Source organism: Astatotilapia calliptera, chromosome 12, assembly GCF_900246225.1.
Source record: "Astatotilapia calliptera chromosome 12, fAstCal1.2, whole genome shotgun sequence".
NCBI classification, from domain to species: Eukaryota; Metazoa; Chordata; class Actinopteri; order Cichliformes; family Cichlidae; genus Astatotilapia; species Astatotilapia calliptera.
The window spans coordinates 38,238,820-38,261,265 of NC_039313.1; the positions used below are offsets into that span (position 1 = coordinate 38,238,820).

At 42.8% G+C, this 22,446-nt stretch overlaps 3 protein-coding genes across 3 annotated transcripts; all 3 read right to left on the reverse strand.

Annotated features, from left to right (window-relative positions):
- Positions 1-1,485: 1,485 nt before the first annotated feature.
- Positions 1,486-13,730, reverse strand: LOC113033027 (protein NLRC3-like). Its single transcript, XM_026186283.1, has 6 exons — positions 13,705-13,730; positions 13,443-13,592; positions 13,236-13,349; positions 4,030-4,108; positions 3,401-3,629; positions 1,486-3,260 (listed from the first exon to the last, which is right to left on the reverse strand). Exons 4-6 carry the CDS (start codon positions 4,030-4,032, stop codon positions 1,486-1,488), a joined length of 2,007 nt encoding a protein of 668 aa, XP_026042068.1. The 5' UTR covers positions 4,033-4,108; positions 13,236-13,349; positions 13,443-13,592; positions 13,705-13,730.
- A 3,285-nt stretch (positions 13,731-17,015) lies between these two features.
- LOC113033037 (focadhesin-like) lies at positions 17,016-19,085 on the reverse strand. The gene is made up of 4 exons (XM_026186307.1): positions 18,841-19,085; positions 18,617-18,744; positions 17,379-17,505; positions 17,016-17,264 (listed from the first exon to the last, which is right to left on the reverse strand). Exons 1-4 carry the CDS (start codon positions 18,907-18,909, stop codon positions 17,097-17,099), a joined length of 492 nt encoding a protein of 163 aa, XP_026042092.1. The 5' UTR covers positions 18,910-19,085; the 3' UTR covers positions 17,016-17,096.
- Positions 19,086-19,741: 656 nt separating this feature from the next.
- On the reverse strand, positions 19,742-21,840 carry LOC113033036 (focadhesin-like). The gene is made up of 4 exons (XM_026186306.1): positions 21,567-21,840; positions 21,343-21,470; positions 20,105-20,231; positions 19,742-19,990 (listed from the first exon to the last, which is right to left on the reverse strand). The coding sequence occupies exons 1-4, from the start codon at positions 21,633-21,635 to the stop codon at positions 19,823-19,825; spliced, it is 492 nt and encodes a 163-aa protein (XP_026042091.1). The 5' UTR covers positions 21,636-21,840; the 3' UTR covers positions 19,742-19,822.
- Positions 21,841-22,446: the final 606 nt, after the last annotated feature.

Below are 22,446 nucleotides of genomic sequence, written 5' to 3' on the forward strand. Positions count from 1 at the left end.
TGTGCAGCTGGCTGTGAGACCAGTGCTCAGGGAGCGTCTACAAAGTGGAAGGTGGAGGAAGAGGAGAAGAAGAGCAGAGGGAGGCCACCCTGACCATCACTCCAGCTGAAAACATCACACGTCCATTAAAGTTTGTGAGAAAATGTTGAGCAGGATGAGCTGCTGGCTAATCTGGAGGCTGTAGCAGCAGCTCACAGTCACAGTGGATTTCCACTCATGAAAAAGCTCTGGCTGCTTCATTTCTCATCTCATATCAGAGACTTTAAAGCTTCACTGAAGCTGTACTGTGATGCTTCCATATTCCAGTGAGGCCTCCATAATGATTTCAGCTGTTCTGTACACACACTGTGTGCCCTGTATGGCTCAAAGTCTCTGCAGCCTGTTTTTATCTGCTATCATCAGATCTTCATCATCCTCATTCACATCCCTCACACACTCTACAGCCTCATCAGCACTGACTTCATCTTCACTGACTGATGGAGCACAACATGAACCTGTGGAGGCTGAAACACTGTCCTGTCAAACATCTCCCCGTCACCACTCCACTTCTGTCAGCCTTTAAATGAACCCTGCTCAAGTCTGTCACTTCTGTTTGGAGCCAAAAGAGGTTAAAGATTATGCCACTACATTCTTGTCTAGAAAATATTAAAAGTGTATTTGGTGACACACAAAAAAGGGTAAAGTTTAAGTATAGTTTGGGTCCACACATGTCCAAACCCTGGTGTGTAGGCCTACTTAGTATTGAGAAAAGCCCACTAAAAGAACGCCCACCAGACCAAAGCAATGGTTTTGACTTGGTCAGCATTAACCCCGCCCCCTGACTTTGATGGGTGAAGCTGACAAATAAAATGTATTTATGAACAGCGATGCAGGGCCAGGAGTAGCAACGTGAATTAAATAAATACATCATTAAATAATTCATTAAATGTGTCAGTAAAATAATTAAAATAGAAAACAAACCAATAATTGATTAAATATGTAATTAACTAATTTGAATTGTACATAAATACATAATGAATTATTTTAAATGAAATTAACTGATAATTAATTATCAATATATTTTTTTTAATTAATTATATACATTTTTAATTAATCACTGAAATAAATAATTCATTAGTGATGTATTTATTTAATACAACCATAAAATTATTGCTAGTTTAATCAAAATAAATTTAAGACATCAATATTAAAGGTTAAATTATGATAATGAATACATGCAACTATAACTGATGACGTAAGAATTTGGATTTTTTAAGCTAAAGCGAAGGTGCTGACTCACTTGGCATGTTACTCTCAAATCCTCCCTAATAACAATAACATAATTACACTTTAGCCACAAGAGGGCAGCAGCATTAATACAAGTCACGTGTATATAAAGGTACAGTGATTATATTACAGTGATTTTGACAAAAACAAAACAGAAGTTGATGGCAGTGTGTTTTTCCATAACAAACCAACCAAATTAAATAATAAAAACTTTGTAACTTACAGAGCTTTTTTAGCGGCTTTGACCACTGGCAGCAGCCTCAGAAGAGCCTCCTCTGAAGCAAAGTATTTCTTCAGGTCAAACACATCCAGATCTTTTTCTGATGACAGTAAGATGAAGACCAGAGCTGACCACTGAGCAGGAGACAGTTTATCTGTGGAGAGATGTCCTGATCTCAGGGACTGTTGGATCTCCTCCAGCAGAGAACGATCATTCAGTTCATTCAGACAGTGAAACAGATTGATGCTTTTCTCTGCAGACAGATTCTCACTGAGCTTCTCCTTGATGTACTGAACTGCTTCTTGATTGGTCTGTGAGCTACTTCCTGTCTGTGTCATCAGGCCTTGCAAACGAGTTTGTTTAGTCTTCAGACCCAAGAGAAAACGAAGGAACAAGTCCAGGTGTCCATTGGGGCTCTGTAAGGCCTTGTCCACAGCACACTGGTAGAAGTATTTCTCTGTCTGAGAGCTTGTTTGTTGCTCTTCCAGCAGATTGAGTCCAGAGTTGATGAAGGTCAGGTGGACATGAAGAGCAGCCAGAAACTCCTGAACACTGAGATGAACAAAGCAGAACACCTTGTCCTGGTACAGTTGTTTCTCCACTTTAAAGATCTGTGTGAACACTCCTGAGTACACTGAGGCTGCTCTGATATCGATGCCACACTCTGTCAGGTCTGGTTCATAGAAGATCAGGTTTCCTTTCTGCAGCTGATCAAAAGCCAGTTTTCCCAGAGACTCAATCATCTTCCGGCTCTCTGGACTCCAGTGTGGATCTGTCTCAGATCCTCCATCATATTTGATCCTCTTGACTTTGGCCTGAACCACCAGGAAGTGGATGTACATCTCAGTCAGGGTGTTGGGCAGCTCTCCTCCCTCTCTGGTTTCCAGCACATCCTCCAGAACTGTAGCAGTGATCCAGCAGAAGACTGGGATGTGACACATGATGTGGAGGCTTCGAGCTTTCTTGATGTGGAAGATGATCCTGCTGGCCTGCTCCTCATCTCTGAATCTCTTCCTGAAGTACTCCTCCTTCTGTGGGTCAGTGAACCCTCTGACCTCTGTCACCATGTCGACACACTGAGGAGGGATCCGATTGGCTGCTGCAGGTCGTGTTGTTATCCAGAGGCGAGCAGATGGGAGCACGTTCCCTCTGATGAGGTTTGTCAGCAGCTCATCCAATGAGGTGGACTTTCTGGTTTCAGTCAGGATTTTAGTTTTGTTGAAGTCCAAATTAAGTCGACACTCATCCAGACCATCAAGTATGAACACAACCTGGAAGTCTTCAAGCCTGCAGATTCCTGATTCGTTAGTTTGATTAAAGAAGTGATGAACAAGTTCCACCAAGCTGAACTTTTCCTCTTTCAGCACATTCAGCTCTCTGAAAGTGAATGGAAATATGAACTGGATGTCCTGGTTGGCTTTGTCTTCAGCCCAGTCCAGGCTGTATTTCTGTGTTAAGACTGTTTTCCCAATGCCAGCCACTCCCTTTGTCAGCACTGTTCTGATTGGTTCGTCTCTTCCAGGTGAGGCTTTAAAGATGTCTTCTTGTCTGATTGTTGTTTCTGGTCTGTCTGGTTTCCTGGATGCTGTTTCAATCTGTCTGACCTCATGTTCCTCATTGACCTCTGCAGTCCCTCCCTCTGTGATGTAGAGCTCTGTGTAGATCTGATTCAGGAGGGTTGGGCTTCCTGCTTTAGCGATGCCCTCAAACACACACTGGAACTTCTTCTTCAGTTGGGCTTTAAGTTCACGTTTACAGAGTGGAGCAAATATTTCTGAAGGTAAGAAATTCAGAAAAAATATTATATAATAAATATCATAGCCTTTCAGTACCCTGAAAGGATGAATGTCTATTGGTCCATTTCTTGAGCTATTAGGAAAGATCAATATTCAGTCTTTAGAGAAATTCTCTTACTGCTCTGCAGATGGTCAGCCATCTCATGCTGCTTAAGTCTCCTCAAGAAGTGGAGTGTGATCTTCAGAAATGCTTCTCTGCAGCTCTTTCTTTCATCTTCATCCTCACCTTCAAACATCTCCTCATCCTCCATCTGGCTCTTTAAAGTTTCTGGGTGATCTGGACTCAGAAGCTTCTGGATCTTCTTCAGCTCATTCTTCACAAACATGGTGATGTTGTCCTCCAGCCGCTGGAAAAGAAGACTATATGAATTACCCAGTGGTAAATGGACTGGTTCTTATATAGCTCTCTTTGATACTCTGTGCACACAAAGCATTTTATACAACATGCCTCATTCAACCAAGCACATTGTTCTATGCTTAAATACTTTCTTTCACACTCTGATGGATGCATCAGAGGGCAGCTTGGGTTTAGTACGTTACCCAGTACATTTGCCAGCCAGGGTTTGATTCACAAACCTTCTGACTAGTAGCTGATCTGCTCACCTCCTGAGCTACAGTCACCCCAATCTGACTGAAATCATGGAGCCCAAACTCTGATGTATGTTGGACACACTGACAATCCTCTGGTCCACAAAGTGCAGCATAGAGGTGACTGAAAAGAACAAATGTAAACGTAGTACTACAAACCATAACCACAGAGTCCAGGTGTGTTTGATGTTGCTGTGCAGACTGACCAGTGGAAACCTCTGCTCTCTCCTGGTCCACTCTGTGGAGGAGTAATGAATAATTAGCTCATGTTATGTCTGTCCACACACAGACACAAGCTAAAGGTCCATGAAGTGATGTTTGGATGGGTTCAGTCAATCAGATGACTGTCATGGTGAAGCTTTGCTAGTCCTGGTGATCCCACTGAGAATTAACAACTCAGTTTCCAGATGTCTGTAGTTTTCTGCTCAGTTTCTTTAGTCCCAACAGCTCTTACCATCTCCTGCATAAAGCTTTCCCTCCATGCTCAGATGCCCTGGAACAAGGTGCTCTCTTTATATCAGTGACTGGTTTAAAGTGCCAACTTGCAGTGCTCGCCAAACTTTGTGTCAGCAAAAGTAGTTCTAATGTTTCTTACATTTATTATATTTTTTACATTTTTACACACACAAACCAATGAACGCAAAAACATAAACTTTTCAGATATTTTGTTTTACAATGTTACAAAACTCAGTTCACAACTACACAGTCTGATTTACAAGTACAAAATATTTATGACCACAGTTTGAGCAGATGTATGTCCCGAGTCTGTGGACTCAGTGGTTTTGTTTTGATTGTCATTGTCTTTTGTTACAATTTCATTCTGATTAAGATTTTCTAGTTCTGAGGTTTTGGTTTCTGTGTTCCCTCTGTACTGTGTTAGTATTGTGTCTCTGTGTTCACTTCCTGTTTTATTTTGACAGTGCCATGTCCTACGTTAGTGTGTCTACTTTTGCTTCCCCTTGTCTGTTTATGTCCAATGAATCCTGCTGTGTCTCCCTTTTCTCATTCCCTGATGGCTCTTTTGTGTATATGAGCCCTTTGTTTTCTCCTGCTTGTTGCTGGTTCGTCTGTGTTGTCTCCCCGTGTCTCCGTTTAAGGTTTCAGGTTAGTTTTTTAGTTTTTCATTAGAGGTTATCTTAGCTTCTGCACCGGCCATCTCCACTGCACTTCACCGTTTCAATAAAGCTCACTCACGTCACAGCAGTGTCGGCATCTTGGGTCCTTTATTAGATTCAACATGGCTCGCCCCGCTAGCCGTGACATAAGATGTGAAAACAATATCCAAAAAACATGAGGGACAAACAGGGAATAGTTTTAAGGTGCAGGGCCAACAAACTGAGTCTAGCCATGAACTCAGAGTTGATTGAATTATCATTTTGAATTGGCTGATCTTAGTTACTTCAATCAAGTCTATGTTCACTTTGAGTTAAGATTATACATGATTAATGTAAAAGAAAAAAGCCATCATCAGCAACTGATTCTGATTTAGCAGGTTTTCAAATCTAAACGGTACCCATCCCTAGCTGGCTGTAGTTAAACCCATAGCTGGACTGGCCATCGGGCATACCGGGCATTTGCCCGGTGGGCCGCTGGCGATTTTTTGTTTTTATGGGCCGATGGATTTATTTATTTTTTTTAGGAAGGGTATATATAATGAAAGGTGTTGGATTGGCCAATTGGTCATGATCGACTCTGGGCTGGACCAATTACAGCCGAGGAGGCTGGATGCACCCTCCCCCTTGTTTAGCAATCACGTGATTTTTGCGCATTGCATGCCGGGAACTCGTGGCAAAACAATCCAAGTACCGCATCAAATGCAAGCGTTTGCAGCACCGCAAAACGTTCATTCTCCGGTTCCAATACCTTCTTGTTTTTTCTTTGCCACACAAAAAAGTAATGTACAAAACAAAAGGAGAACAATGCCGGTCCGTAAAAAGACATACTCGACGAAAAGACAAAGAAAAGATACGAGGAAAAAATCAAAGGAGTGAAAGGGTCAGACCCTTACGAGCACACAGAGTAGACAAAAGACGTCAGCGTGCTGCCCAACTTTCACCACGCTCAGATTTTTAATTATACGGTTCTTGGAGTGAGTGCATACACTCATGAAGTTTAGTAACTTCAGGTCACTGCAACAAGCCCAGGTACAGTTTACCGACGGATGGGTACAGGACCTTGAAATGCACCGTGTAGAACGAAAGACCATCGTACGAACAAAGGTAAGTTTACCAGTCTCACAAACCGTCGTCATGAATACACATTCGTTAACCGTTTATTAATATAACCTTTGAGCTCAACGGTAATTAATTAGTAGTGGAAATAATTTCTGGTAGCATTACAGAAATGTAGCAATGACAATAATATTGTATGTTGTAATCGCACTGGACAATTAGTGATACAAAACAACTGTTTTACCCTGTGAATAAAAGTATATGTTTTTGGCTACGTTCACACTGCAGGTCTTGATGCTCAATTCCGAATTTTTGATCAAATCCGATTTTTTTGTCTGCTCGTTCACACTACAAATAAAATGCGACAGCAAACGCGCTCTAGTGTGAACGCTCAAAGCGGCCCGCATGCGCAACGCGCTCTGTTTAGACCCAGAGCCAACAATATGTTTGACTGATGGCCTTAATATAAAGACTTCGGACTTCACGTTTCCCAATTTTTGCTTTAAGTTATTTTGTTATTTACATAATAATGCAGATAACATAATATTGATCCTTATTGCTGTTTTAGAGGAGCGGTGCTTCAAAGGATAGCTGCAGATTTCTGTCAGAATCTGGAGATTATACAGTACAAATAAAATGTTCACGTTTCTCCAACGTTGTCTTCCTAACAGTTTCACCGGATGGCCAGGAAGCGTGCACGATGTCTTCTCCGGCGCTGATAATTGGCGTCTGTCTTGTGTCAGTGAATTAAAAGACGGATTTAATGCGACATGACCGTTCACACAGCAGTCGCTTTCTGAAACATCGGATATGTATCGGATTCAGTACCACATACGAAAGTGACCCAGATCGGATTTGAAAATATCGGATTTGTGCCGTTCACACTGTCACACCATGATCGGATATGAGTCGCATAGGGTCAAAAAAATCGGATTTAATGCGCTTTCGCCTGCAGTGTGAACGTAGCCTTTGTCAATGTACCATGGTAATAACAGAAGCGAAACGCAATATTGTGTCAGGACAATTCACTATTTATGCACAATAAATAAAGGAGCATAGCGCGACAATTTCTGTTCAGCGCCAGACTTGCTTGTAACCTATATCACCAATTATATTAAGAAAAATGACGTATTAACTACTACAAAACACTGACTTTTGTGGGAATGCTTGGAGCAGACTAACATGTGAGCTGGAGTGTTCTGAGACGTTATATTTGGTATATCCAGATCATCCGTCGGCTCTTACTTCGGAAACATGGCTTAAAAAATTTCTCTTCAACGACGTAATCCGATTAAAAAAACGATCTCTTTACCCTTCGGCTTCCCGTGGCTGTCATGCGACCGGCTATTGCAGTTAATAATACAACAGCTTCTTGCCATTTTTTGGGTTTCTTTTTATCGCTGTGTAACTGAGTTCAATTGAACGCCTGCGTGCACTAGTACCTCTTGCCACAAGTTCCCAGAATCGTTTGCGGTTTTACCCCTGAATGACGTCACACATTGGTGGCCTCAGAATCTCATCTCTGATTTTCGCAGATGATGTGGTTCTGTTGGCTTCATCGGGTGAGGGCCTCCAGCTCGCACTGGAACGGTTCGCAGCCGAGTGTGAAGCAGCGGGAATGAGGATCAGCACCTCCAAATCTGAGGCCATGGTTCTCAGCCGGAAAAGGGTGGAGTGCCCTCTCCGGGTCGGGGATGAGTTCCTGCCCCAAGTGGAGGAGTTCAAGTATCTCGGGGTCTTGTTCGCGAGTGATGGGAGAAGGGAGCCGGAGATCGACAGATGGATTGGGGCTGCGGCTGCAGTAATGCGGACGCTGCACCGGTCCGTCGTGGTGAAGAGGGAGCTGAGTGTAAAAGCGAAGCTCTCAATTTACCGGTCGATCTACGTCCCTACCCTCACCTATGGCCACGAGCTGTGGGTAGTGACCGAAAGAACGAGATCGCGGATACAAGCGGCAGAAATGAGCTTCCTCCGAAGGGTGGCTGGCCTCTCCCTTAGAGATAGGGTGAGAAGTTCGGCCATCCGGGAGGGGCTCAGAGTAGAGCAGCTGCTGCTCCACATCGAAAGGAGCCAGCTGAGGTGGTTCGGGCATCTGACAAGGATGCCCCCTGGGCGCCTCCTGGGTGAGGTGTTCCAGGCATGTCCCACCGGGAGGAGGCCCTGGGGCAGACCCAGGACACGCTGGAGAGATTATATCTCTCGGCTGGCCTGGGAACGCCTTGGTGTTCCCCCGGATAAGCTGGAGGAGGTGGCTGGGGAGAGGGAGGTCTGGGCCTCTTTGCTTAGGCTGCTGCCCCCGCGACCCGGCCCCGGATAAAGCGGATGAAGATGGATGGATGGATGACGTCACATTTTCAATGTTTATCCTGGTGGGCCGGTCTCTAGTCAAAATGCCCGGGCCAATTTTTTGTCCCAGTCCAGCCCTGGTTAAACCTTTACTCAAAAAGCATCCCTAGACCCAGCTGTCTTAGCTAATTATAGGCCGATCTCCAACCTGACAATCCTTGAAAGAGTAGTTGGGGGGAGACAATCAGAGGGGCAGTGTGATGATCTTAGGTTACAAACGACTGCAGTCAAGTCATTAAGGGAGACGGGATCAAACTGCTCTAAGACAGCTGAGCACACAGGAGAAAGACTCGGATCTGAGGCAGCAGTCGGCGAGACAAGAGCCCTAATAGATAGAAGCTTGTTGTTAAAAATGCTAAAAAATCATCACAAATACTTGGTGAAGAAATGACTCTGACATTATCACATGAACGAAGAAAGCGATTGAGGACATTAAAAAGTACCTGAGGCCTGTGACTGTTTACTGACACTAAGTTTAAGACAAACTGTGTCTGCAGGTTTTACAGCTTCTTGGTGAGCAGAAAGACAGAAAGTCCTTAAAATCTGTAGAGAAACATACAATCTGTCCTTTTTCCATCTACTTTCAGCGCGTCTACAGTCACGTCTAAGGGAGCGCGCATGTTCATTCAACCACAGCTCTGATAAATGCTGAGTGCGCAGAGTCCTGAACGGAGCAATAGAGTCCAAAATATCAGTGCAGGTAGAATGAAGAAAGTCCGAAAGGTCCTCAACACTTTAACAGCTGGAGTTCATTATTCCAGAGTCCATAAAGGCAGCAGAAAAAGCGGCGCTGTTAGAGCATTAAGCGCTCGCTTTTTACGCGCTGAGGCACACGGCTTATCTACCGAGCGGCGCATAGTTAGAGTGAACAACCAGTGTTGGTCAAGTTACTTGAAAAAAGTAATCAGTAACTAATTACTGATTACTTCCCCAAAAAAGTAATCCCGTTACTTTACTGATTACTCATTTTCAAAAGTAATTAATTACTTAGTTACTTAGTTACATTTTAAAAACACGATTTACAACCTGAAGAGGTGATAAAGCGATAGATCTTTCAGCCCAATTCTACTTTTTCTACATAATCCATCATACAAAATGTAATCAAATGGAAAAGTCTCTTTTTTTTAACTTGTTTTATTAGTTTTAATCTTTTAACTTTATGCATCAAGCAAAGATTTAATTATATGCAACATTCTCTGACTTGAATAAATTAGTTTAACATTTAAACCTATTTTCTACACATTCCAGCACATAAAATAAAATATTTGTTGTGTTTACACTCAGTCTTTCAAATAGATACAAGTAAAACACAGCAGAAAGTAAATAAAGTCAAAGACTCAGCGGTCCTGTTGCTCTATTTTCACCTGTAAAGCAGGAGTGGGGTAGGCGGAGGTTTACCCTGGTGCAGGTGTGCAGCGGTCAATGGAAGTATCCGCGAGTTTCTCTGTGAGTTTCCCATTACGTCGTTGCGCACTCGGTGCTTGCTTGGAAGTTTAGGGGTTTTTTTCGCTGTAAAAAGAAGTTTTCTTCCCACGCACAACGGACGCTAATGTTTTTGTCACTTTTTATGGAATCAAACTCAAAGTAAGGTCAGTACTTCCACGCTTTAAACGCTGCACACTCATACTCTCTCCTGCACTCGATATATGATCCACTGTTGATCTGCACACAGCTGTTGTCACTAACGCCGCACTTGATTACTGTCGTGAGACATTCTCGCAAAAAATCACGGTTTTAGTAACGCAGTAACGCAGCGTTCCTACGGGAAAGTAACGATAATCTAATTATCGTTTTTGTAATAGTAATCCCTTACTTTACTCGTTACTTGAAAAAAGTAATCAGATTACGCGTTACTGCCCATCTCTGTGAACAACACAGGAAGATGATCGCAGATGCACAACTCAGATATTTCAGTGACGCACACATCCAGCCTGTGGGAAAGCTCCAAGTCTAGTGTGTGACCTTTTTCATGAGTGGGACCAGTAACCCACTGGGTCAAGTTAAAAGAGTCAATAATATTTAAAAAGTCCTTGACCAGAAGTTTAGAGTCACAGCAGACATGGATGTTGAAATCACCAAGGCAGCATCATCAGAAGACATAGCACACCCAGCTCTATCTGTCCATGAAGCCAGAAAACACACACCTATGAGTTAAACTGCAGGAATGTCTTAAAGACATAAAGACCTGGATGGCCGCTAACTTTCTGCTTCTTCATTCAGATCAAACTGAGGTTATTATACTCGGCCCTGAAAACCTTAGAAATATGGTATCTAAGCAGATTCTTACTCTGGATGGCATTACCTTGGCCTCCAGTAACACTGTGAGGAACCTTGGAGTCATTTTTGACCAGGACATGTCCTTCAATGCACATATTAAACAAATATGTAAGACTGCTTTCTTCCATTTGTGCAACATCTCTAAAATTAGAAATATCCTGTCTCAGAGTGACGCTGAAAAACTAGTTCATGCATTTATTACTTCCAGGCTGGACGACTGTAATTCATTATTATCAGGAAGTCCAAAAAACTCCCTGAAAAGCCTTCAGCTGATCCAAAATGCTACAGCAAGAGTCCTGACAGGGACTAGAAAGAGAGAGCAGATTTCTCCTTTATTCCCTTCATTGGCTTCCTGTTAAATCCAGAATTCAAAATCCTGCTCCTCACATACAAGGTCTTAAATAATCAGGCCCCATCTTATCTTAATGACCTTGTAGTACCATATCACCCTATTAGAGCACTTTGCTCTCGCTCTGCAGGCCTACTTGTTGTTCCTAGAGTATTTAAAAGTAGAATGGGAGGCAGAGCCTTCAGTTTTCAGGCCCCTCTTCTGTGGAACCAGCTTCCAGTTTGGATTCAGGAGACAGACACTATCTCTACTTTTAAGATTAGGCTTCAAACTTTCTTCTTACTTAACGATTAAGTCCCTGTATTCCACCGTTATATGGAAATCAGCCATTATAACTTGTGTCAAATCTACTTGTACCTCACAGTTTTCTAAGCACACAGAGAGCAGTAAACCTCAGAGCAGCAGCACATCAGACTGTGCAAAAAATCTAGAAGAGAAAATATTTCGACCCATTTCTAAATGATTCTTGTGACCATGCTGCACCACAACACCTGATCTCTGGTTTCCTGACCTCTTCAATCCCACTTTAATACTTGACTAAACTCATTTTCTTGTTTAGGTGTTGAGGCAAAGCCACCCATCTACAATGCAGGCAACAGCTAATTGAGCTATTTTTTATTCCCTTTGGGTTTTTTCTACTTTTGTGCTACAAAATGTTCAAGCTGATTAAATTCATTAGAATAAAAGTTCAGATAATTTTCTCATATTAATGTTGGAGGTAGAAATTCAGGTAACTTTGCTCAAAAACTGGCAGAAATTTCCTTCAAAGATGGAGTTTTTACTTTAATACTGTGAGTACATTTCAGAGCCTGTACTCTTTTACCTTTACTTGAGTAAAGAAGTTGAATCATTATTTCAGCTTTAAGAGGGTATTTTAACACAAACATCAGTCCTTCTACTTAAGTATGTTTGACACTTTGTTTACGTCTAAATTAACTTTACTGTTAACGAGTTTTCATGTTTCTGTAATCCACCAGTGTGCTCATGCTTTTTTAATTGAAAACATATTTTTAATGATCAAATATAATTATGTTTGTTATTTGTGGATTTTAAATGTCCTTGACAGAGACAGATGATGATCATTATCCTGCACTGTGGTCTCAGGTTTGGTCGAGCTAGCACAAAGAATGGCTATGTTGAACTTCCTCCTGGGATCTACACTAAGAAGTGAGTCCAACATTAGCAGGGTCTCTTTCCTTTATCTGGATTCACTTTAGCATTCACAGTCACGTGAAGCTTGTTAATAACTCGATAAGTCAACCCAGGGTTTCAGCTGAGCGCTCACATGAAACACATGGTGTTGGCAGCATCTGATCAATCATATTCATGGAGACGTGTATCAGCAACAGAGCAGCTGAGTTTGCAGAAGGAAGTCAAACTAAACCATAGGAACAATATGAGGAGATTACACACATAATAAAATACTAGCAGTAACACAGCTGCTGCAGACAAATCAGTCGTGTGATCGTGTGTGAGAGGAGAAGGACTGTAAAGGAGTTTGGTGTTAAAAGCTCTGTATGAATGTGGGAGACTTTGAAGGGCTTTAAAAAGGCCAATATAAAATAAAAGGCAGCAAAATTGCTGAGTGTGAAAGTCACCAGACTTATCAGAGCTCTGTGATTAAGACCTGTAAGAACACCTGTTTGTACTTGTTGGCATTATATCAAACACACACGTATATTAAGCCTTTGTTTGAACTCTGGTTGAATTTGTTACTTTCAGACTGTGAAACATCACAGAGGCTGCAGCTGCAGATCTTTTATTCACCTGGAAATTTACTTTAAATGTTAGATGGAAAATGTATTGCTCAGTTTAACCAAAGTAAGAACAAGAATCCATAAACCTTCATAAAGACAAACATCTCCCAGAACATTGAGCTGCTGAAGTGTCACTGAAGGGAAAAACTATTTGTCCTCCTCCATCCAGCAACACCTGAAACACCTGAGTGGAAGCTCCTCCCTACACTGTGTTTGAAGCAAAGCACAAAGGAGACACCTGCTGGAGCAGCTGGAGTCCTACAGACACTCAGCCTCTTCACTACACAAACACCTCCTACAACATCCACTCTTTCCACTCTGACTGCTGTGTTTGTGGAAACACTCCAACACACACCGCTTCACATACCAACATAGAAATGTGTGTGAAAAAGAGCTGAGCTGATATTAAACATGAGGATTTATTCAGAAATACAGAGTCAGGAACAACATCTAGACACACATTACCTCTCAGCAGCAGAAGAACAGCCTTTAAAGTAAACACCAAAATCCTTCGACCTGTTGCTCTTTAAGGAAACACAGCTGGGTTCAGGTCCAGGAGATTCTGGCCTCTTATTGATCCTAAAAGAAAACAGCTTCATGAGACAGGAAGGAAAAACTGGAAATATTAAATTAAAGACATGATGAACAATCTCATAAAAATAATGTACTTACTCTTTGTCACATAACAGTCTTTTGTTAAAGTTTACACGAATATCCTTCGACTCGTTGCTCTTCAAGGAAACACAGCTGGGTTCAGGTCCAGGTTCTGGATTAGTTTCAGGGTTATGTCCAGCTGAGCCTGGTACGCCCCACAGCTCTGGGCTTTAAAACAACACACACAGAGGTATGAGTGTGAATAATGATGGAGCAGTGATGTGAGTGCTGAGCTGTGACATGGAGAAGAGTCATGGACAGTTAGAGATGGTCATCTCACCTCTGAGCTTTGGTCTGGCTCTCATGTTCCCCACACAGAGTGCTTTTAGAGGGAGGGACTCCCTCCTCTCTGTCCTCACACTGATCCATGCTGCTCAATTCACATCAGCTCACACACACTTTCTACCTTCACCTGCAGAGGAAACACCAATCAGCGACACACTGACTGACCCACTCAGCACCCACTGATTAATTCAGACACGTTTTAATCCCCAAAAGTTGATTCTGTTCATCTGGATGTTTTCAGTGGGAGAAACGTTTCATGACTCATCCAGGTGACTCCTTCAGTCTCAGCTGACTGCAGGTTTCCAACCTTATAAACAGGACATTTGCACAATGGCTGGGAGGTCATGACCATTGATCAACAACCACTGATCAATGGCCATGAGTCCCATTCACAGAGAGTTGGGGAATGTCTGCAATCACAGCATTACTAACCTAACCCTTACCTGGATGATTGAGCATCAAGACACTTTTTAATATTTTACTAATTTCTGAAGCTTTTTACCAACTTTGATCAAATTGGTCTGCTGTCATTTTATTGTTGACAAAAAGAGATTTTGAGTTTGAGTGTTGACGTTTCCATGTGGGACTGTTGCTGCAACACCAGGATGTTACTACAGAATACACTTTATATTGTGAGCACTTGGATGTTAGTCCAGTGGTCCTAAACTGACACACCTCCACCTGGATTCATTCTGACCAGATTTTAACCCAACAGTGTTTCATACTTAATACATCAGACACAAACTCTGCAGCTGTCATTGTGTGCAGTGTGGGTGCAGCGGGACACTGTGTCCTATGTGTCCTCTGGAGTTCCCTGTATTAAGCATGTAAACCTGTGACACAAAAATCACAAAACTCGGACGACCACAGACTGTTTTCCTTCCTAGTGATGAAGGAAAACGCTGGGCTGGCATGCAAAGGGGCATTTATTCCCTTCAAGGACCCGAAGCTTCATAAAGCACCCCTCCAATAGCCAAACCCACCTGTTCTCTGATTGGATTGTTAAATTTGTGATTGACATGACATTGGCCAATCAGATGAAAGGAAGAAAAATAGGGACGTACTTGTAACTTGAAACTTGAGTGCAGAGTTTCACACGTAGTTCACACACAAATTCTTTTTCCACCTACAAATCCTGATTTACAAGTACAAAATATTTATGACCACAATTTGAGCCCATACATCCACAGACTGATGGAGGCAGGAGAAGCTGCCTACAGACATCAGTCAGTGGATCCACAGTAACATCGAGTTCAGCTGCTGATCATCAACTGTTTCTGTCTCGTTCCCAGACTCTGATCTCACATAAAACGAAGCAGATTTATGCTGAAACTAAGCTGCACACAGCTGATGTCAGCCAGGAAAACAGTACAGACTGCTAACGTTACCTTAACTTCGAGACGATCAACTGCGCCACAACATTCACGAAAGCGAAAGTAAAAGCGACGGAAGGAAACGCCCAGAGAGGCGTTTGAGGGACGGTCAGAGTCAGGAACCTCAGAAACGCATCAGGCTGGAGTTTAATTCTGTTTTCATCTTTAGAAACATCTGGAAATAGTTATAAAAACGCTGCGTAATAAAGAAAAATAGTGTAGATTAGTTTGAGTTGTGTTTAGCTGAGCTGTGTCTTTAATCTGAAGTTCATTTTGTGGAGGAGCAGCAAGACTTTCAGTGTTAATCTCAGAGAAAGCCTCCCAAATGTCTGTTGTCTTAATAGTGGAATTATCTGGAAAATGAACCAGTTCTTATGAGCTGCTTTTCTGTATGAGCAGTCAAAGCATTTTATACAGCGTGCTTCATTCACACAAGCACTTCTTTTTCTAACAATGACACTATGATGGATGCATCGGAGAGGAAGTCGGGGTTCCACATCTTGCCCAAGGATACTGTGGCGTGCAGACTGGAGCAGCCAGGGATCAAACCTCCAACCTTCCAGTTAGTAATTCTACCTGCTGAGCTACAGTCTGTACTTCCTGAACAACACACCCTCCTTTTGTTTCTTTATTTCCAGTAGCAACCAGGACCATAATGAACCCTGACTCCAACAGACACTCAGGATCCACCTGCCCAGTAAGTCACCCGCTAACTGCAACTATCAGAGCCCTGACCTTCTGCAGAGACGAGTCACACTGAACACAGCAAGTGTCCCTGCTCTCAGATACAAAACCTGCCTTTAAAAGTTCAGAGTAATGAAATCAGCAGTTCTGATTCTAGAATTTGTAGTCTCACACACTTTTGTTGTTTTGGTTCACATCGGTTGATTTTCTGCTGCAAACAACTAATGAGAACATTTTATAAACCTTTGAGTGTCCATCAGGATCCTGTAGAAACAGCTTCCTTCTCAAATACTAAACATTATTTACATTCTGTTTATTTATTTTTTAAAGTCACTCTAGCACAGATTTCTTTAGCTGAATGTCTTTCTGTGTCTTCCATACAAACATTAAACATGAAAACACACAACACAGCAACACTGAAAGCATTTGAGTGTAACTTTCATTCAAATCAAACTTTATACACAATTACAATAATGGAAAAAGACAATATAAATAGTAATACACAACAACCACTGCAGAAATAAATAAAAGAAAACCAAACACAATCCAGGCATGAATACACAAATACATCTACACACACACGTATATATGTATCACGATCAGAATCAGAATGAGAATCAGAGAGACTTTATTTATCTCCAAGGAAGGCGTAGTAAAAAGTCATCATGATGGGTGTGCTGACTCCAAAGGAGTTGAGTTTCCTAAGGAGGTTTAGCCGTTGGTTTTATTTCACATTCACCGATTTTCACTAAGCTTAAGTTCACACAGCAGAGAAATTTCTGTCTGACTCAGTGACTGCAAGGTGTTGCGCAGGTCCTGTGGCTGCAACGCAAAAGCATCCCTATCAGGCGTCCTGTGCTAATACGCCATGTTTGGTTTTGGTCTTGTGTTTGTTTAGATGCAACTTTGCAAACCTAAGCTGTACTGCCATATCATTGTTAGAGAGGAGGAAAGCTTTCCAACAAGCAGCACTGCATGGTCTAGGATTCATCTGCTGGGACAGCCACTGCTGCACTGTGTTGAATCCTCCAGAGCAACAAATGACCAAAACTTCTCTTTTTAAAAAGATGCTCACACTCGCTGATCCATTTATTAGTTACTGTGAAGTCCGACCACAGCAGGACTCTGAGGACTGGACCCTCACACGTCTGTACTTTGTGCTTCTACACAACTTTACATTGATGTTCTAACTTTAGCTACCAAACACAGTGATGTAGAGATGTGACTCTACAGTGAGGTTATACAAACAGCTGGTGAGAGTCCTGTTTACAGACAGAACCACAGAGAAAAACATAACCTGGTGGAGTTCCTGTGTCGCTCTGTTAGCTCCTCAACACAGAGCAACATGAACGTTACGACGCACCTCGTACTGCTCTGATTTAACTGTGAGCTGAGGCACCAGAGCCAAAAGCTCAGTGATGGCTTGAACCACCTCTGGCTGTGAGTGACAGCTGAGCTCAGGCCAAACAGTTCTCCATGCTGAGATAATATCCACCACCTGAGAAAGAAAGATTTGTTTTAAGACCAGAACTTTGGAAAAGATTCAAAAGTTATGATCCAGAAAAATGATGATTCCTGAATTTAAAGAGACAAATGGAGACAGGCGAGGTACCTCTGCTCGACACAGCTGCTGTAGTCCCTGCAGGACGAGAGCAGCCGGGGTTGCCAGGTCTGGTCTGTTGCACTGTTTTAAAGTGAGTGAAATGGCAGCCACCATGTCCCCTGCATGCTGGTAAGGCCTGGTTAACACACACATCAGCGTGAACAAAGTGGGAAATGTGTTTCTTCTAATTTTGTTACCATTTTTATTTTTAAAAAAAGCATTAAAAGTGCCAGGACACGTGTAAGTAAGTAAATGCCAAACACAGCTTCTTATCATTGCAAACTCTTCTGGCTGCAAATGTTTTACAATAAAAGCAAACGTAAGCATTTGTGAAAACAACAAAACAGCTCAATGATTTGCTAAATTTGTACTGTAGCATCCATCCAGAGGGTTTCCCAGGTTTTCACTAATGCTGCTAAAAAAGCTGCATGTACATGTTAGCAGGCGTAACAGGCCCCAGGAGGATGGACAGTGTGCACCAGCTGGTTAGAACAAAGGAAATAATCAAATAAAATCATCGTTTTATTTCATCAACACACATAAAGGCCAGTTCACAAAAACTGACAAGCATTAGCTAACAGCTAACATGTAAAGGACGTGTGCAGGAGCCTGGATGCAGTTTGTGGAGTTTATATGATCAACATAGTTTGGGTTAAAGGTTAAAAGTATAAAGTTATGGCTCACTTGCTTAGAGTTGTATTATATGGGAAACAATGCTTACAGACTGACATAATAATAGTTTGATTTCTTTTGCTTCAAATGTATGCTTTTATTTTGACAGTCTGGCAGAGACAGGAAGTTAGCTGCCTCTCAGTCTCTCTGTTTGAACTGAACTTTGTAAGACTTTGATCCTTCTGGATTCAGGCACATGTAGCTGCTCTGGACATTTGTACGGAAATATTTAAAACTGGACTCCTGCTGATTTTTGGAGAAACAGGGACTCAGTGGAGCGTCGAGCTGAGGCTTCATTCACTGCAAAGCTACAAAGTGCATTCATTTATCTTAACAAGCAAAGTTGATGTGACTGAAAAAACAAATATTTCTATTTTTCTGAACTTTCATCAGCTTGCTGAGCAGAAACATCTATGAAGAGTCCAGTCAGTGATTATTACTCATTAGAAGGGAAGATGAAGAATCCTGGTGTTGGAAGCTCACACTGTCTGCACTGTGCATGCAAAGTCCACTGAATGAATGAACCAGTGAATGTAGGAAGTGCCCACTGTTTCTGTAAGTATGGGAGGACCCACCTCTCTCTGCAGATGTCCCTGACACAGGCGGCCCTGGCCAGGATCTGCTCCCACTGGGCGTCCCTCCCCAGCACCACCCTGCTGTCCTGCTGGCTCATTAGACGCTGCAGCTCTGGGTAGACCCGGTCCTTACAGACATGACCAAAGCAGCACACAATCAAAGACAAACAGAAGCTTTGAACACATGAATATGACATTTATAGTAATGTGTTATTATTGCAAACCTGTTTTTTCCACAGAGCGGTCATGAGGCGCAGTCCCACTGCTCTCAGCTTGGGGGAGCCGGCCAGCATGTGCAGACTGTGCAGCACGATCGGGAAGCAAAGCTGGAATATTACAGCACATATGATCAGAGCCAAGTTTACAAGAGAAACACACGGTTACAGCTGAAGAAGGCAGATGTTAGACGATGACTGCTGGTTTGGAGAGTCCAGCTCACTGACAGAGTGCTTTATACTACAGAGCACTGCATCTATCAGAATCAGAATGAGAATCAGAGAGACTTTATTTATCTCCAAGGAAGGCGTAGTAAAAAGTCATCATGATGGGTGTGCTGACTCCAAAGGAGTTGAGTTTCCTAAGGAGGTTTAGCCGTTGGTTTTATTTCACATTCACCGATTTTCACTAAGCTTAAGTTCACACAGCAGAGAAATTTGTGTCTGACTCAGTGACTGCAAGGTGTTGCGCAGGTCCTGTGGCTGCAACGCAAAAGCATCCCTATCAGGCGTCCTGTGCTAATACGCCATGTTTGGTTTTGGTCTTGTGTTTGTTTAGATGCAACTTTGCAAACCTAAGCTGTACTGCCATATCATTGTTAGAGAGGAGGAAAGCTTTCCAACAAGCAGCACTGCATGGTCTAGGATTCATCTGCTGGGACGGCCACTGCTGCACTGTGTTGAATCCTCCAGAGCAACAAATGACCAAAACTTCTCTTTTTAAAAAGATGCTCACACTCGCTGATCCATTTATTAGTTACTGTGAAGTCCGACCACAGCAGGACTCTGAGGACTGGACCCTCACACGTCTGTACTTTGTGCTTCTACACAACTTTACATTGATGTTCTAACTTTAGCTACCAAACACAGTGATGTAGAGATGTGACTCTACAGTGAGGTTATACAAACAGCTGGTGAGAGTCCTGTTTACAGACAGAACCACAGAGAAAAACATAACCTGGTGGAGTTCCTGTGTCGCTCTGTTAGCTCCTCAACACAGAGCAACATGAACGTTACGACGCACCTCGTACTGCTCTGATTTAACTGTGAGCTGAGGCACCAGAGCCAAAAGCTCAGTGATGGCTTGAACCACCTCTGGCTGTGAGTGACAGCTGAGCTCAGGCCAAACAGTTCTCCATGCTGAGATAATATCCACCACCTGAGAAAGAAAGATTTGTTTTAAGACCAGAACTTTGGAAAAGATTCAAAAGTTATGATCCAGAAAAATGATGATTCCTGAATTTAAAGAGACAAATGGAGACAGGCGAGGTACCTCTGCTCGACACAGCTGCTGTAGTCCCTGCAGGACGAGAGCAGCCGGGGTTGCCAGGTCTGGTCTGTTGCACTGTTTTAAAGTGAGTGAAATGGCAGCCACCATGTCCCCTGCATGCTGGTAAGGCCTGGTTAACACACACATCAGCGTGAACAAAGTGGGAAATGTGTTTCTTCTAATTTTGTTACCATTTTTATTTTTAAAAAAAGCATTAAAAGTGCCAGGACACGTGTAAGTAAGTAAATGCCAAACACAGCTTCTTATCATTGCAAACTCTTCTGGCTGCAAATGTTTTACAATAAAAGCAAACGTAAGCATTTGTGAAAACAACAAAACAGCTCAATGATTTGCTAAATTTGTACTGTAGCATCCATCCAGAGGGTTTCCCAGGTTTTCACTAATGCTGCTAAAAAAGCTGCATGTACATGTTAGCAGGTGTAACAGGCCCCAGGACGATGGACAGTGTGCACCAGCTGGTTAGAACAAAGGAAATAATCAAATAAAATCATCGTTTTATTTCATCAACACACATAAAGGCCAGTTCACAAAAACTGACAAGCATTAGCTAACAGCTAACATGTAAAGGACGTGTGCAGGAGCCTGGATGCAGTTTGTGGAGTTTATATGATCAACATAGTTTGGGTTAAAGGTTAAAAGTATAAAGTTATGGCTCACTTGCTTAGAGTTGTATTATATGGGAAACAATGCTTACAGACTGACATAATAATAGTTTGATTTCTTTTGCTTCAAATGTATGCTTTTATTTTGACAGTCTGGCAGAGACAGGAAGTTAGCTGCCTCTCAGTCTCTCTGTTTGAACTGAACTTTGTAAGACTTTGATCCTTCTGGATTCAGGCACATGTAGCTGCTCTGGACATTTGTACGGAAATATTTAAAACTGGACTCCTGCTGATTTTTGGAGAAACAGGGACTCAGTGGAGCGTCGAGCTGAGGCTTCATTCACTGCAAAGCTACAAAGTGCATTCATTTATCTTAACAAGCAAAGTTGATGTGACTGAAAAAACAAATATTTCTATTTTTCTGAACTTTCATCAGCTTGCTGAGCAGAAACATCTATGAAGAGTCCAGTCAGTGATTATTACTCATTAGAAGGGAAGATGAAGAATCCTGGTGTTGGAAGCTCACACTGTCTGCACTGTGCATGCAAAGTCCACTGAATGAATGAACCAGTGAATGTAGGAAGTGCCCACTGTTTCTGTAAGTATGGGAGGACCCACCTCTCTCTGCAGATGTCCCTGACACAGGCGGCCCTGGCCAGGATCTGCTCCCACTGGGCGTCCCTCCCCAGCACCACCCTGCTGTCCTGCTGGCTCATTAGACGCTGCAGCTCTGGGTAGACCCGGTCCTTACAGACATGACCAAAGCAGCACACAATCAAAGACAAACAGAAGCTTTGAACACATGAATATGACATTTATAGTAATGTGTTATTATTGCAAACCTGTTTTTTCCACAGAGCGGTCATGAGGCGCAGTCCCACTGCTCTCAGCTTGGGGGAGCCGGCCAGCATGTGCAGACTGTGCAGCACGATCGGGAAGCAAAGCTGGAATATTACAGCACATATGATCAGAGCCAAGTTTACAAGAGAAACACACGGTTACAGCTGAAGAAGGCAGATGTTAGACGATGACTGCTGGTTTGGAGAGTCCAGCTCACTGACAGAGTGCTTTATACTACAGAGCACTGCATCTATCCCACACAGAGGCTGCTGTGGTGGAGTCCAATCCCAGCTCCTACAAACAGGGTACAAGAAACACTGTCTGTGTTCACACAGAGAAAACTGTGTGGGAGACGTGGGAATTTCTCTTTGCTCCTTTGTCAAAGTGCTAAACATCGAGAGGGGAACATTTCAGTTATTCACTGTTATTGGTGGATTGTGCTCACAGGCTGGTATTTGGGACACGCGGGTCCCTGGTTTTTAAACTCTAGAAGCCTCCTGGATGAAGAGAAGCTCCTCAGACTACATGACCTGGATGACCCCACAGATAAAAGCTCATCTGTGTGTATGATGGACTTAAACACACTGTGAGCGCTCAGATGAAGTAGAAAGGTGCTGCTGATGTTCCAGCCCCGTCTCCAGACGCTCACAGTCAGTACAGGTTCTTCTTAGTCGTGCTGCGTACCTTATGAGTGCCAAGGTTTGGCAGGCTTGTGAGAACAGCGTGAGCCAGGATGGGATTCTTTTCTTTGGTCAGTTTGAACAAAAGAAGCAGCACGAGGGGCGGGACCTGCAGAGGGAAACACCCACATCAGCAAACACACCAACCAAACATTAAATGCACTTTGTCAGACCGTACAGAGGCTGCATCACTGACCTGTAC